The sequence below is a fragment of the Lissotriton vulgaris genome, chromosome 2_1 (assembly GCF_964263255.1).
Source record: "Lissotriton vulgaris chromosome 2_1, aLisVul1.2, whole genome shotgun sequence".
NCBI lineage: Eukaryota > Metazoa > Chordata > Amphibia > Caudata > Salamandridae > Lissotriton > Lissotriton vulgaris.
This window is the reverse complement of record NC_141687.1, coordinates 252,212,524-252,228,824: the sequence shown is the minus strand read 5'-3', so window position 1 is coordinate 252,228,824 and position 16,301 is coordinate 252,212,524. Positions and strand designations below refer to the sequence as shown.

Genomic DNA, 16,301 nt, shown 5'->3' with positions numbered 1-16,301 from the left:
TGAGGGTGAGTGAGGGTGAGTGTGGGTGAGTGTGGGTGAGTGTGGGTGAGTGTGGGTGAGGGATTGAGGGTGAGGGGTTGAGGGTGAGTGAGGGTGAGGGTGAGGGGTTGAGGGTGAGTGAGGGTGAGGCTGAGTGAGGGTGAGGGTGAGTGAGGGTGAGAGGGTGAGGGTGAGTGAGCTACATCTAATGACTTCAGAGGACTGCGTATAGACTGTTTAAATTACAACCACTGTCGATAGTAAGTACTATTGACCCTGATAACACCCTAATATATGTCCAAAGTCACAGTTTGGTAGGACTGGGCCAGACCAATGTATATGTTTCTATAAGTGTAGTCAGGACCATACAAGGGTTAGTTGAATAGCCTTGGCGGAAAACCCTGCTTCATTTTTTCGTATGAAACGATCCAGAGCGCCGCCTCAAATTGACAGGCGAAAGTATGATCTAAACATTACTGACATCTCCATCCTGAGGCGTGGGGTCTATAGCGTGACAGCTCGGTCTACACTTCATGCCCTTGGACGAACGCGGATTGGCTGTTCCGTTCTATGTGTCAGGAGCTCAAGCCTGACAAAACTGATGCCGAACTCCTAAAGGAAGTTTGAGAAAAAATGCGCTTGAGATGAGTAGCAACCAAATCGAAGGCAGGCAGATTTCGCTTCATTTATATCCAGTATCGTTGTTGTCCTGAGCGGCACCCTCGGGGCAACGAAGCCGCTGCCATTGCTAAATAAAACAATGCAAACAATAGTTTAAAATATGGCCTGCTGAAGGATCTTAAATACAGCCTTTAACCCCTTAATCCTCGCTAATTGTACAAAACACCCACTGTAACGCAAGAGTCGAAGAGCGTTCTGACGTACCTTGCCTCGTAGTTTTTGCAGATGCTTAAGAAGTAGACAGAGGACTAACGCTTCCCCAGGGTAGGGTAACGGGGCGGCCATTTCAGAAGAGAGCGTTTCCGGTCGAGAGGAATGGCAGCTTCTCGGATGGCCACCATACCCTGAAGATTTGCCGTTTGATGGAGAAAGTAAACACAAATTGAGACAGAACACTTTATTGGTCTAAATGGAGGGAGTCTCCCTTCCAATTAGAAAGCCTGCTTGTGCGTGAGCTTGAGGTCCTTTCTAAGCAAGTCTGGTGAAGATATAAAACACTTTATTGCATTTCGGGTTACGTTATTAAGTGGAGAGGTCATTGAGTCGGTACTTGTTTTTCTAGCCTCTCCAGTGCATGTTTTGTTTGCTTCTTTACTTTTGTAGCAGGTAGTAAGATCTGATAATGTACCCCGAAGGACGGCAATAAGAGACTATACAAAAATGCAAATTCAAACAAATCGCCCAGCAAAACGTGTGCTCAAAGTCCTGAAATGCAAATAGATTTTCTGCTTGTGACAGGCCAGCTGTTTCTGTAATTCTTACACTATTACGTGATTATGCATGGAGTAAAAGTTTTGAACGCGACATGGCAGGCAGGGGAGGGGGCGGAGCGGGGGTGTGGGAGGAGTGCGGGAACAGACGGGGAGGAGAGTAGGAGGAGGAGAGTAGAGGAGGCACGGCCTAGCGGCCGTGCAATCAAGAAGTGAGGGGGTGGAGCTGGGGGAGGCTGTGTGAGAGAGTAGGCAAGGCAGGCGGCTGGGGGCATGTGCACGCGCATTTAAGCTCAATGCGCATTCGCATTGAGCTTAAATTTCTCGTGCACTGCAAGGAATCGCCACGATTCCTTGCAAGTTGGGGATAAAGAGTGGATAAGCCACCATAGACTCGCAAGCTCGATGCGCATGCGCATCGACAGGCGAGACCTAAAAAGTGTAATTCACCTTAGCAGAAAAGAACTGCACGATGCTGACGGGCTCCCATTGAAGATCACCCGCTGTTATGGCACCTTGCTTTATCCACTTTATCCACTCTGTGGCACGACATTTTGAAACAAGTCAGGTCCCGGGCCGGCCAGCCAATCACAGCGCGGCCCGGGGAATGACATCACGGGGGGGTGTGGGGGTGTCCCGGAGCACTCCCCGATAAGAAATGGGGTCATCTATGAAAAGCTGAGAGTCAGGGGGGTCGAGGAGGCCGCTTCCCTATGGGTTTTGGAGTCTGCGGCGGGCGGATGGCAGCGGATAGCGGGAGCGGGCGGCGGCCTCTGTTCTGCGCCGCGGCAGGAAAATGGCTCTCCAGGAAGCGGACAATGAATGGAGGGGCCGATTCCAGCGCGCGGCGCCAAAGCTGCTCGCACGAAACTCAGAACTCCCGCCGTCTTTTTTAAACAAAATTTGCATAAAGTGATGCCAGTCTCCGCGACGCCCTACGCAATTGGTCAGAATCCGCCGGCCTATCCGGAAGAGAGTGTAGACTACCACGCGGCGGCGTACTATACAGCGTCGCTTCGCCTGTTGCCCGGGCAACGCGTTGACTGCCTCGAGGTTGCACCTACTACGAATAGGACACATTTGATTGCTTCCGCGATGTGGCAGGCACACTAGTTTAGTGCAAATTATTTCATTGTAAGAGGTGCCACACTATAAAGCTAACACCTTACCAGGCTAGGAGTGTTTCAATGGCGAAGTTTTTTTTGTTAACTTAAATATCCATATTGGATCGACTACTAGTATGTTTTCAAAGATAATTTATTTTCTTTCGCAATTATAAACAAGTCAGGTCCCGGGCCGCGCTGTGATTGGCTGACGTCACGGGGGTGTCCCGGGCCGGCAGCCAATCACAGCGCGGCCCGGGAATGACGTCACGGGGGTGTCCCGGGCCAGCAGCCAATCGCAGCGCGGCCCGGGACAAAGGGGCGGGGCTTAAAAAAAGAACCAGAAACGCCCCCAAATCGCGTTTTCAAGAGAAAGCGCGATTGACAGCCTCTGTCTCCCAATGGCTAGCCTCCATTTATGGAGCTAGCCAATGAGAGGCAGAGGCGGGGCCGACATCCCTACTGTAGACAATAGTTTTCGATCTGGGAGGGGCTTTGCCCCTCGCCAGGTCGAAACTTAAATATGTCAAAAAGTTTATTTGTGCCAAATAAGTCAGCAGTATCACCAACATGCCATCCATAGCCCCTCTGCAGTGATCTTTGACCAAGTACTGAGTCTTCCTAGTTCAAATGAAGTAATCTGTGAGATACAATACCGTTTATATAATGTCGAAACACTTGCACTGAAACATATACAAACACAGTTTCACAAAATGCAAAACGCATTTAAAGGCAAACATTTAAATAAGTGTTGACCATGCTATCACTAATTGCAACTGCCCCTTAATCTTGCAGATATAACTTTTCAATCCCGCCATCCAATGATACAATCTCTTTTGGACTTTGCTTTTGAGTATGGTCATCGATTTCTGATATAATTGAAATTCATCTAGCACCCTCAGTTCAGGCAGAAAGAATGTCCTAGCTACGGAAGAAGAAACAAAACATACTAAGAAATCTCAGGAATGTTTTGAAAATGACCCTGAAAAGCTAGGTAAGCGATAATTATTGGACCTCAAATTCAAATAAAGGAGAGCTTGCAAAATGGAGGATGATGTGCCTAAATTGAGTGTCCAGAGTGTCTAATTTGTGCCTCAAGCCAAAGCACTCATCATGAAAGAAGATCAATTGGGGTCTCCACAGACAAGAGTTCCTTCTTAGGATTCCAGATCAATTGAGGGTTTTGCAGGCCCAACTCATCCTCAATAGAAATAAAAATAAAATTTCTGGTAACTTCAGCTGAAGCAAATCTAACTTCGACTCTGGATGATCAATTTGTTGATCAACTTTCTAAAGAAGAGCCATCCTATATCGAGAGAGATTGGTTATGGAATATGAATGACAAGATGGACAGAGAGAAAGTAAGGTTTTGTTTTAGTTTAAAGTCAATGTTACACAAAGAACACTGTACATTTGAGGCAAGAAGTAAATCAGCCATCTCTACATCCATTACCAGTCTTGTGCCTCAAATAGATAATTGTGTTTCTGCCCCACCGACTGTATGGGAGTCCCTGGTTTTGCACTTTCTTGGAGTTGTATTTATCTCTAAATTATGTTGAATTTGAAAACTGTATTGTACCCCATAGTTTTTTGTATTGTACCCCACAAATACTTTATTATAGTGTTTCAAATATACGTGCCACCAGACATTTTGGAATGTGGCAGTGAGTTCAATAGCATTTATTCTGGTTAGTCACACACAGCAATGGAGGTATTACAAAACATATATTTAGGGGATGCTACAAAATATGATACAGAAGTACAATTGGGAACTCGTGTTCCTTTTGGACTGTAGTTTTTAAGGGTGTACTATGTTCTGAGGCATAAAATTGCAAACCATTTTCACCAACAACATACACGTGACATGTGATACTTTCGCTACCTCACATTTTTCTGCAACTGGGCAGAATAGATTTGCCTATCAACTACTTAAGAATTCTTTACTTATAGGCCGGTAATCCTAAATCCTGAAGGGGGTTTACCATTCCCGTAAGGAGTACAAGATCTATAGTCATTCCCACAATATCACACTGATTACCACAGGAATCAGTGTGGTATTCCCAATTCCTCTAGTAATTTCCCCATTTCTGAGTATACTCTAGGGTACACCTTTCAATCACACAGTATACCTCCTGCTTTGCCGCCAAGCAAACTGTTACTGATAACAATGCTTCTCACTAGTTCTGGGTATAGCAGACTGTTCTACTGGTCAACTCAGAATTGGTACCCAAGTATCTTCAGTCTTTCATGAATATGGATGAACTACTAACAACTAGCAAATAATAACATTCTAGTCAAATGTTTTTGCTCTCATATTTCACACGGAATATGCAAATATTTACAGGTGTAAGTTTTACTTTTTGTTTGTCGTCTTTGGAAATTGAACAATTTGGCATCATTTTTTCCAAACTTCTTTGGTATCCTAGGTAACAATACATTTCTATATGAACCTTACATTCTTCTAGTGCAGAAAAATCCATCTTACGAGTTTCATGAGTCATATTTTCTCCCCAGTGAGTACTTTTCTATCCACATTAGATGGCTCAATGCAACACTTGTGATATTCATATGCATAGAAGGCCATATGCCAACTCATCTCCAGGCAGCTCTTATTTACCAGCAGACCTTGGATCCATGATGTACATGGTCTACTAGTTTGCTAAATATATAGCACTAAAACGTTAGTGGTTTGTTACTATATCTGTCTCGTTTTCATTTATGAAAACAAAGATATCACTGACATAAAAAAATAACATACTTATTGATGTCTGAATTATTAATTAATTAGTGCTTCTCTGAGATTATGTCTACTCCCTTTTGCATGAGTTATCCAACATCATACTGCACGTTGCAGTGTTTATTTTTACAAGCATCTGCTTTTGTGCAATGGTTGGTCCTGATGTACACTTAACTTTAATACAATTTTTCTGAGCAGCTCTTTCAGTGAAGCCAAATGAGATGCCATGGCAACACGCACACCAAATGTGCGGTAGCACACACATGGACTGCAACACCCTTACTGTGGCTCAGTTTTTTCTATTGCTTTAACACCTTGGCTGCTAGGCGTTTTCCCCCTCCTGTGCTGAAAATTGCCATTTTGCTGGTGTCATGACGAGCTCAGCTCGTCATCAGCACAGCTCAACTGTGCATCATGACGAGCTGAGCTCGTCATGAGCATCGAAAGGTTTAAGTTATGAACATCCCATTCACCCAATAGGTTCGATTTATGTTACTAAAGCTTTAGCTTTCTCTTTGTGGAAGCTCACATTGACTTGCCTTTTTAAATCCAAACATAGCTCATGCTCTGCCTTTTATCACAAAGCAGCATGTTACTGATATAAAAAAAAATACACTTGTTATCTCACTGGAGAAATGGTGTCATTATCAAAGTTAATACCAAAAGTAGATCAAGGTCTTGAAATCCTCCATAAGCTTTATTGAACATAGCCACACAAATAGTTGCCAATATTTAAAGTTGACAAGCATGTGTCTATAATCTGCAGCACATGTCCATTTAATATTTACATATACAGTTGAATGTAAAAATGTTCTCTGTGCATGGAATCTAGCTACTGACACTTCCAAACAGCCATTGCATCGAACAACAAGTGGCTCCTTTTGCCCATAAATTATCATTGCCTCCACGATGCCACAGGCCTCCCTAAATGTGGATTCATGGCCATCACACTCTACTTCATTTCTTGCTGCCCGCTGCACCAACCAGTTTAGGGTAATAATTAAAATAATCCGCTTTCATCTTTCTAGTTTCAACCTGTTGACTGAGGACTGTCCACACAAACATGATTACTAAGCAAGAAAAGTTAATAGAAGTATACACCTACTAATATAAGTGGTTATGGTCACTGTTTGCTAACTATATTTTGACTGTAACCACTTCAGAAACTAGGCAAACTTATACACAAAGAAAGAGGGTGGGGACATGATGGCTCATAGACATCAATGCATGATAAGGGATCATTCTACACAGAGCCCACAATACATAAAATATCCCAGGTTAACCATTCCACATCATCCCTCCCTCTTTCCCTTAACACTTGGGTGCATGCGCTGGAATGCCAGTCTGCTGCTGCACATGCCTCCTGATGCCAGGTCCTTGCAGTCACAGGCCTGACCACGGCCTGCCTGGCAGGAGGGTGGGGTGGCGGCTATCCCTCACCGCTGCTGGGTGGCGCCGTTTGTTTTCTCTCATACTCCACTGCGCGTTTCCAAGTAGCCTCTGGTTCACCCCTGCCCCAGACGCCTCTCGTGCACAGCTCCTCCTAGCACGCGGCTCTGAGCCGGGAGCACGCAGGAGGCAGGAAATACCAGTGTGAGGGCCCTTTCCATGCTCCCTGTAGCGCTACCACTCTGGGAGGCGGGCAGTGCTCCCTGCATTCTTCCCCTGCAAGGAGGAGATGGGGGGGGAGGGAAGGGGGGGGAGGGGGTTAATATTCTGTCCTCTGCCCCACCCAACTGGCAGCTTTCAGCACTTCTGCTGCTGTCAGTGACGGGAACATCACATGCAGTGGAGTCACTGTGAGGCTGTAGTGCCTGCCACGTAACCACCCATCTCGATCACTCCTGATAAGGACAATTATGTCTAACCTGCTTCGAATCCGGGAAGAGGGTCACTATCACACCCAGAGTCTCTCATGACAGGGGAAAAGGCCAGCATCACAAGCAGAGTTATTTCTGATCCTGAATGGATCCTCCATCACCAGAGGCGCAACTAAAGCCAGAGTGGAGATGCAGGGGCTCTAAGAAGAGGTGAAAAAACAACAAAGACTCATTAACAAGCAAATGGTCTTTTAAAGTCCTGTGAAGTACTCGGGTGGGGCTGTGAGCGTGCCTAGGAAGCTGTTTCAGCCCAGGCTGCCACACAAGACGCGGGGGGCGAAGCCCTTAGAGCACAATGGGCTTTGCGCGCCTTCCATCACATCAAGAGGTAATGTCTTGTCAGGCACCTACAGGCCCGGTTCTAGCGGGTGGGCCGGGTGGGCCAGGCCCACCCAAACATGAGCCTGGCCCACCCAAACAGGATTCTTGGCCCTCACAGTGAGAGCTTGAAGACAGGTGGGCAACGCCTTTGGGATCAAAGTGCTTCAATCCTCCCCCTTCTTGTGTGTTAGCCCGGGCCCTGACAGCTTCTCCGGGCGCACGCACTGACAGTTATACAGATTATCACAGCCGCCCCGAGTACTTCACAGGTCTTTACAAGACCATTTACATGTTAACGAGGCTTTGCTTATTTTTTCACCCCTTTTCTCTGCATGGCGAAAGGCGACAAATCCTTTCTTTCACAACGTTAACCTTTGGTAACCTTTGCCTACTGTCTTGCTGCATTGATATTTCTTTTTCTACGTAGCGCAGGAGAAAAGAAGTTTGTTTATTTATTTCCGTATTTTAGGTTACTTTATTAGCAGAACATTTATATAGAAATATATAAAATGTAAATTTAAGATTGCTCATTTGCACAAGAAAGAAAAAGAAAAATAAATCAAAAAGTGCAATTCTTTGTGTGTTAAGCAACTCCATGGGCACTGAATAAGCCAATCCGCAAATTATGTGCAACAGCTGCATTTCTCCGTTGATCCTCCTTTGCACACACACCCCTGGCCACATTTATCGCATCTGGGAGGGCAACAGGAACAGCAGCTTTACATTTGCAGTTCTCAAACTTGCACAACCCAGTACATGAACAAGAGCCACCGGTGGCCCAACTGCAGTCTTTAGGGTCCATGTTTTGAAGCAGATGTTATCAGCCCAGTATTAAAAGGTCTCTGTAAAATTTGTTTATTTCTATTCACCTTTCCTGACCCCTGCCGTGGCTTATCACATCAGGCTGTGACACAAAGTTTGACTAATGGAGTAGGTAAGAGAATGCGTTACTACATTTTTTTTCTTTTTAAAATCTGCACAGGCCCAGCAGGACACATACTTTGTGTGTGCTTAATTTAAACAGTTTTTTATCATTATCATGGCTGATGCAGGACAACAATAATACAAAATGTCCAGATAACGCTGGTGATTAATGATCCTTCTGGAGAGCACTCATTTGTCTGTTAGTAGTTTTTAAATGCTGATGAACTGTATTTTATGTGGATAAATTCAGGGCTTTAAGTGGGATGAAATAACTGGGGGGGTCTCTCAAAGGGGCGTGGCCAATGTAATTGAGGACGTGGCTTAAAAACAGTACATTAAAAATCTGTGTTTAGCATAGTGTGCGGCCCGACTTGTATTTTGCTGTTTCTGTCATTGTATCCCGGTATATGATACAACAAATAACATCATACCTACAAGCCAGGACTATTGGCTTTGTCAATGGTTGTTAGTTGCATAAAATAAATAACAGCAACTATGGCTTGTATATAATATTGCAAAAGCTTCCACTTAAAAAACTACCTGTGCTCAGACCCAGTGAGATCCGGCCCACTTGAAGCCCTGGATAGCTCAGTGGGTTACTGCCTTTGTCACAGAGATCCTTGTGTTACTTGCAGTTCAGAAGTTACAATCCTTACATAGGACAGTAACCAATGAACTGTCATCAAAGAGCTGCATACAAACATGAATGGTATAGTTAGAACTTCGCTTTTTTTGTTTTGTGATATAGTTAGAACTTCCCCAGTCTTTCATTATTCTAATGTTGCTAAAATGAGTATGTTTGGGCAGATATACATTTTTATCAGTAAAGCTGACCCCCATGGAATACTCTTTAAATCCTAATGTTGTTTTTCCCAAGACCAAACCCTCTTAAAATATCCTGCCCACCAGTATGGATGACATGTGATTCCTACACCTTGTAATCCTCATTGGCTTATATGACATTCCCTATAGCCTGATTTACATACTTGTATGATTCATTGTCTCTGTATAATGTGTGCGTTGTGTAAATTACTGACACACACTACACTGATATGAGTAGCGCTATACAACAAATGCATATGAGAGAGGGGCTACGTAAAGATAAGGGGCACTGTTGGAGGGTGGCCGTGAGGGAATCTGAGGAGGAGGTAGTGGGAGGGGCTATGGAGCGATGAGGGGCACTGGTGGAGGGTGGCAGTGAGGGAATCCGAGGAAGAGGTCATGGGGTGGAGGGGGTAGTTAGGGAGAGATGAGGGGCACTTGTGGCGTGTGGCTGTGAGGGAATCCTAGGCGGAGGTCAATAGGAGGGGCATTGAGAAATGAGGGGCACTGTTGGAAGGTGGGAGTAAAGGCGATTTACGGAGAAAGAGGTTATTGGTGCGACGCCAAAAAAGACTTTCGCAGCAGCGCTGAAGCCAGCCTTTCTGTGTTTGTTTATTTAATTAGCTGTTGGGTTATAAGGGCTACTGTGGAACATACTTTAAAGTGCATGCTAATTATATTTACTACTTTATTCAATGTTTTAAGTTTGAAGGTGATTTTACTAATGTTTTTACCAGGAAAAATGAAAGTGGAGCCCAATGGTGCCTGATATGGGGTTGGGGCCCAAGGTCATCTGTGAGATGAGGTGCACTGGAGAGGAGTAGTGGATAATCAAGCCTATATGGGAGTGCGTTGCAGAGTCCGTGGTCAGGTGGAGGTAGTAATGAAGAGGGATTCTCCCTGAAGGCTCCCACAGAGGGAGCCCGAAAAGTGTCACTTGCCTGATACTCCCACCTCGGAAACCTCCTCTTCCCATCAAAAGGAGCATTACATGGAAAAAACACTTTTTGAGAGTGATAATATTTAGAAAGAGATTTGGAAAAGAGTGCGTTTTACTGGGCCTTGTAAGACTAAGAATAGATAAAGGAGGGCCCTGAAGCAGGCCTGCCTAGACATATATGCGACAAATCGAGCCCGCAGTGGCCCACCCAAATGCACCCTTGGCCCACCCAAATAAAAATTCCTGGAGCCGGGCCTGGGCACCTATCTCAGAGTAAAGCTTTGTTTGTTGGGTAAGTTACATAGAACTAAGGATAATAAAAAACAACTTGTAACTTCATTGATTTAGCACCTTATTTTTGGTAAGCGTAAGATTGCGATCCTGCAACCAGCCTCCAAACACACACAGCCACACCGAGTACTTCACAGGTCTTTAAAAGACCATTTGCTTGTTAATGAGGCTTTGTTGTTTTTCACCCCTTTGTAGAGCCCCTGCAGCTCCACTCTGCCTATTGCTTGAAGAATTAGCCCCCCCCCCCCCCCCTCGAAATGTGGCTCTACTTGCGCCTCTGGGGAAGGGTGTAAGGCGTTATCCATACATATCTTTATTTAGACCAAGCCCCTACTTGGTTAGGCCACACCGCTTTAAGAGGTTTGCCCGCCCCTTTTAGAGCACCCCCACTTTTTGTTTCTACTTAAGCCCTGGGTACACCAAAACTTCCCAAGTCAAAATCAAATCAAAATATCAAAATATCTTTATTCGGGTTCCATATATGAAAACCATAAAAGTACATAAAAACACAAATATTAAAAATCATTAACTTCCCAAGTCATTAAGTCCAAAGCTTTAACAGCACCCAGGCAGCACTGCAACACCACTACATCCCCAAGTTACATACTTCAGGAAAGTAGATACTGGACCACACCTGCCCGCTCTTAAGCGTGGGCATTTCTGACATGAATGTTGTACATAGTTTTCAAAGGGAATTACAGCAAACCTAGATAGGCAAATGTTGCTGAATGAGGTAACACTACTCTCAACTGTCAAAGAAAACTCGTAGGTAAAGGGGATCAGTGAGATGACAATATTAAGGGAAATTAGATTTGGGAATCGATGGGTTCTGGGGCAGTTACCGAGGATAAGTAAATCATTTTCGTGATGGCCTTGTTATGATGCACTGGGCAATGCAGGGCCTCCCCGTCTTGCACGGCAGAGGTAGTCAGTTATTTAGGTAAGAATGAAAAGGGGAGGGAATGACAGAATGTCATTTGCAAAGACACGATACCAAAGAAAATGTGTAGTTTTCCAGGAAAGTGAATTCGCACTGAGGATAAGAGAAAGCTTAAAAAAATAACCTTTGTGTACTAATATGTGGAGTAGGTACTGAATAAAATACTTGAGGCAATTGCCTGGCTCAATTAGCCACCTATGAAGTTCCATTGCCTCTTTCCCTCAGAATGACGACTTAATTTAACATGTGCGACCTACGATGGCCATTAACTGCCCTTCGACTACAACATTAGACCCTCTCCACTGGCCACCGCTCCCCACCTCCGGCCACTCCCCAAGCATTCACACTGCTCAAAGCACCCTACAACCAGCATTCTCTTTCAACAATACAATACTATGCACACTTCATGAGTTGCATTATGGCATGACCGCTTTTCACCACCCCAGGCCCATTCCAAGTCCTCTTATCATTTGTACCTCGGGTCGCCCCCCTGTGCTGCCTCCGTGGCTTTCACAGAGAAGTTGGTCCAAGAGTAGGTTTATCTCTGTGCGGGACGCTTCAGTGTCCGCGGGTCTAAGAGCGCGCAGCCTGCCCAAGTGGCGCTGGATCAGCTCGGTTGGCTCTGAAGTTCGAGGCAAAATCTCCCTACCACGCTCCTCCGTAGCCATGTTCACTGCCGTGTGCGGCACCTTCACTATGGTAACTCCCCAGAACTTCCGCGTTCTCAGCCAATCGCAACTCACGTCAAACCCTCTGAGCCAATTGGAAGGATGCCTCGAGTGTGGGCAGTTCACGGAGCACTAGCAAAATCAATTACTTCTCAGTGATCACCAATAGAGCCTCCGTCGCTATGAATGTTGTAACCCATAGTAATGGCAATAAGAGCTATATACATGTCTCGGAAATATTTTAAAAGAAGTATGAATATGTGACATATTTCACATTCATGTTAATATTCATGTCTGTTACATAGGAAAACAACGTATTTAACGTTCTTCAAATATATATTTTACAATAATAAATAAACGTCAACAAATATATATATATGATTAGGGAGAGGACGCAATACGGCGTAGACACACCTTTTTTCACCCAATGTGAGCCTTTTACAAAATGGCCCTCGTGCCGTCTTTAGGAACTGAAAGCAGATCGAGAGACAGTTGCCTCTTTTGTCCTCTTTCTTTTTCACTTCAGTGGGAGTTATGCTTTACCAAAGGTATCCTCTCGGACGCTAGCATGTATTGTATTGTATTGTATTTGCATTTATATAGCGCGTACTACCCCTGACGAGGCGTCGAAGCGCTTTTTCGGTGGGTAGCACGCTACTCCGGGACCCACAGAGGATTAGTGTTGAATTTGTATAGTGAAACATGCAAGTACGTTTTAAGTGGTGGATAGGTTAGTCAGTTATTTGGATTTGGAATGATAGCAGAAGGATAGAGTAGATCAAAGGTTTTTTATTTATTTATCGCTCGCTTGTTGACGCATGCTATTCAGGGAGCCTGTAAAGGATTAGTGGTGAATTAATATGGTGAAATATGAGGTAATTTCAGTGGTGGATATTAGTCTGTTACTTGGAGTGAGAAGGATAGCGGATGGATAAAAGGGGAAGAAAGATTTGCATTCATATAGCACTTTGTAGTGGGCTCCACTACACACTTGTTACCCCTGATGGGTGTTGAAGCGCTTTTCTGGCGAGTAGCACGCCACTCCGGAACCCATAAAGGATTAGTGTTGAAAATTAGTATAGTATAAATATGAAGTAATTTGAGTAGTAGATATGTTATTTGGGCAGTATATTAGTATAGTTGAATATGGAATATGGAATTTGAGAAGTGAAACATGTTAGTCTGTTAATGTTGATTGAAAAAGGATAGTGGAGGGATAAAAGAGTGAAGGATTTTTTTTTTAAGTCTTAGCAGTAGGAAGAGATTTTTGGATAAGTAAAAAGGAGTTTTGGAGGGAAGGAGTCAGAGGGGAGAGTTTAGATATGTTTCTTTTAGGGGATCGATGTAGTAAAAAGAGGTGTCAGATGATTCAAGGAGGTGTAGAGCAGGAGAGAGTCTAGAAAAGGTTAATTTGGCGATCATAGTAGTGGTATGGGGTTTGGGATAAATGAGAGTGAATGTACAGGATATATTGATAGATCTATAGGATGAGAGATAGGGTAGTGCATTAGAAGGCGTAGTAGAAAGAAGTTTGAGATGAGTCAGAAAGGTTGGGCTAGAAGATATATTGAGCGATGTATAGGCTGAGAAATAGGCTAGTGCATTGGAAATGCTAAATTAGAAGAAAGTGATAAATATATAGATCCATAAGTACATTGAAAGTATATAGATACATAAAAGAAGTAAGTATATTTAGATTAAATATATTGATAAATATATAGATCCATAGGTACATTGAAAGTATATAGATACATAAAAGAAGTAAGTATATTTAGATTAAATATATTGATAGAGGCACAGGATGAGAAATAGGGTAGTGCATTGGATATGCTTTTTTCAGGAGAAAAGTAACAGACACACAGATCCAAGTACATGGAAGGTACATAGATGTACAATGGAAGTATGTACATGTAGACCAAAGATGATTTTTATTTATTGATGAATATTATTATTATTATTTTATTTTTTTAAATTATTTTTTTCTTCTCTTAACAACATAATTGTTTTACATGTTTTATAAAGTAATACACAAAGATAGGTACATATCTATAGTGAAAACAAATGCTTATATACAGAGGGATATGCTGTAAATTTCTGTTTCTGTATGGTGCTTATGTGGGGAAGAGCCAAATCTTGAGTAGTTTTCTGAAGATAAGGTGGTTGTCGGTGGATCTTATGTTGGGGGCTAAAGAGTTCCATAGTTTGGCTGCTTGAATAGATAAGGATGTGCCACCCAAGGTTTTTTTCTTGTATGGTGGGATTTTGAGGCGAGATGCTCCTTTAGAGTGTAGGTTCCTTTGTTGAATGTGTTTGGTAATTTTATTCCTGATGAAGAGTGGTCCTATTCCATGTATTGCTTTGTGGGTAATACAAAGCAGCGTGAACGTGGATCTTCTGGCAACCGGTAACCAATGCAGGGCTTTCAAGGCAGGGGAGATGTGGTCTCGTGGTTTGATATGCAAGAGTAGTCTGGCAGCCGAGTTCTGAATCCGTTGTAGTCTTTTCATGGTCGTTAAAGATGATCCGTGGTAGAGGCTATTGGCTTGTTTGCCTTCACAGTCACAAACAGTTGGCGGGCGTCGCACAGTGGTGGTGGTCTCTGGTCTGGAGAGTTCCATCCGACAGTTATCAGCACTGACCGTATATGCACAGCTCTGTATGTTATGCCGCACGCCAGCTAGAGCCTGCCCTTGTTCATCCTTGCTTGCTTCTTCAATTAGCTAAAGTTACCCACATCCTCTTGATCAGGCAACGCTCCTATTGTCTTCGCCGGGCCACCCTGGTCTTTACCCAACCTGAGTGATGAAGCATGGTTCTAATCTCCGCTCCGGAAACAGTAACCGGGTCACGGTGCCCGCAAGTCACATCGCCCCAAATCGGTTCTTAAAGTGCTCTCCTAAATCCTAAGGACTTAACAAGCCCACACCCAAAGGAAAAAAAACAAAAACGCGCGGTTACTCATTCTTTAGAACTCGGTGGGATGAAAGACTGAATGGGCCCTGTGGGTTTCCAAGCATGTGACTAGGTGGTGAAACACATATCACTGCAAAGCATGCATTGTCCCCTAAGAACAGACGTATTTGTAAAACTGCGCCGTAAAATAGATGGCGTGACGTCTCACTATTCTTCAGAGAAAGGCCACAGAACAGGGTCAACAACAGCCACTACTATTTCTATGTGAACTCGCACTGGAACATTTCCCTGTTTGCAGGCGGTTTGCATTTAAATGCCACCAGCCTGTCCATACCTAATAGTTTGTTATAGGTTGAGTTTTGATACTATTTGTATACGTTATTGTTGGATTAAAGAATTTCTCAGAATCGACCCACAATATAAAAGTATTTCTGTTTGGGAGCGTGACTTTCCCCAAATGGCCATAAATTCTTTAACAGAAACCGTTGCTGCCTTGTCAACGGTGCTTTTTCAGTATTGGAAAAAAAATAGGGAATGAGGCCAGGGGCTGAGAGACAGAAAAGTGAGAAACAAGAGCGCAAATGTGTGCGTGGGTAGGAGAGAGAGAATCAGAGAGAAAGAGAAACAAACAAGCATTTACAATGCAATGGTCTCGGCATTATTAAAGGTAAAGCTATTGGCATTGCTCGTGACTTTTTTTTTTTTAAATCATAAATAAATAGCATTGTCATTTACATTGCCAATAGCTTAATCATTAAATAAATGGCATTGTCATTTACAATGCCAATAGCTTAATCGCTCGCATATGCATGACCTACTTAATTTACACCCACACAGAGCCACACACACACACACAGAGCCACCCACAGAGTCATTCACATAGAGCCAACCACACACAGAGCCACCTACACAGAGCCACCCTCACACACACAGAGCCACCTACACAGAGCCACCCTCACACAGACAGAGCCACCCACACATAGAGCCACCTACAAAAAAGCTATCCACACAGAGGAGCGAACACACATGGCATCTGCATGTCTTCTGATCATCAGACCCCGATGGTCTGCTCTGTGCATTTGCCCGCCTGCTCTGTGCACTTCCCCTCCCAACTGCATGTTTTTCTACAGCTGGAATTCACCCGATCCTATAACTATTATATTTGTTATGCTTGAAATGTAATTGATAGAATCCCCATGTGTTGTGAAGAGTCAGTGCAGGGATTCGAACCTTGTTCCACAGACAAAGTCGGCAGCTCTGCTTGTTAGGCCATATTGCTAACTTGTTTTTTTTAGACGCCAGTGTCTAATAGGTGCTCGAAGGTGACTCCAGTGCAGCTATTTCACTGGATATTCTTGCAGCCAAACACACGCTGTCCTGCAAGCGTAAGCC

At 43.9% G+C, this 16,301-nt stretch overlaps 1 protein-coding gene across 2 annotated transcripts in view; it reads right to left on the bottom strand.

Moving 5' to 3' along the window:
* HEATR6 (HEAT repeat containing 6) overlaps positions 1-12,031 on the bottom strand; it is a 353,001-nt gene extending 340,970 nt beyond the window's left edge. For both annotated transcript variants that reach the window (XM_086954868.1, XM_086954869.1), the window contains exon 1: positions 11,805-12,031. In XM_086954868.1, coding sequence (XP_086810994.1) covers positions 11,805-11,996 — 192 coding nt within the window. In that variant the 5' untranslated portion in view covers positions 11,997-12,031. The remainder of the gene's footprint in view (positions 1-11,804) is intronic.
* Positions 12,032-16,301: the final 4,270 nt, after the last annotated feature.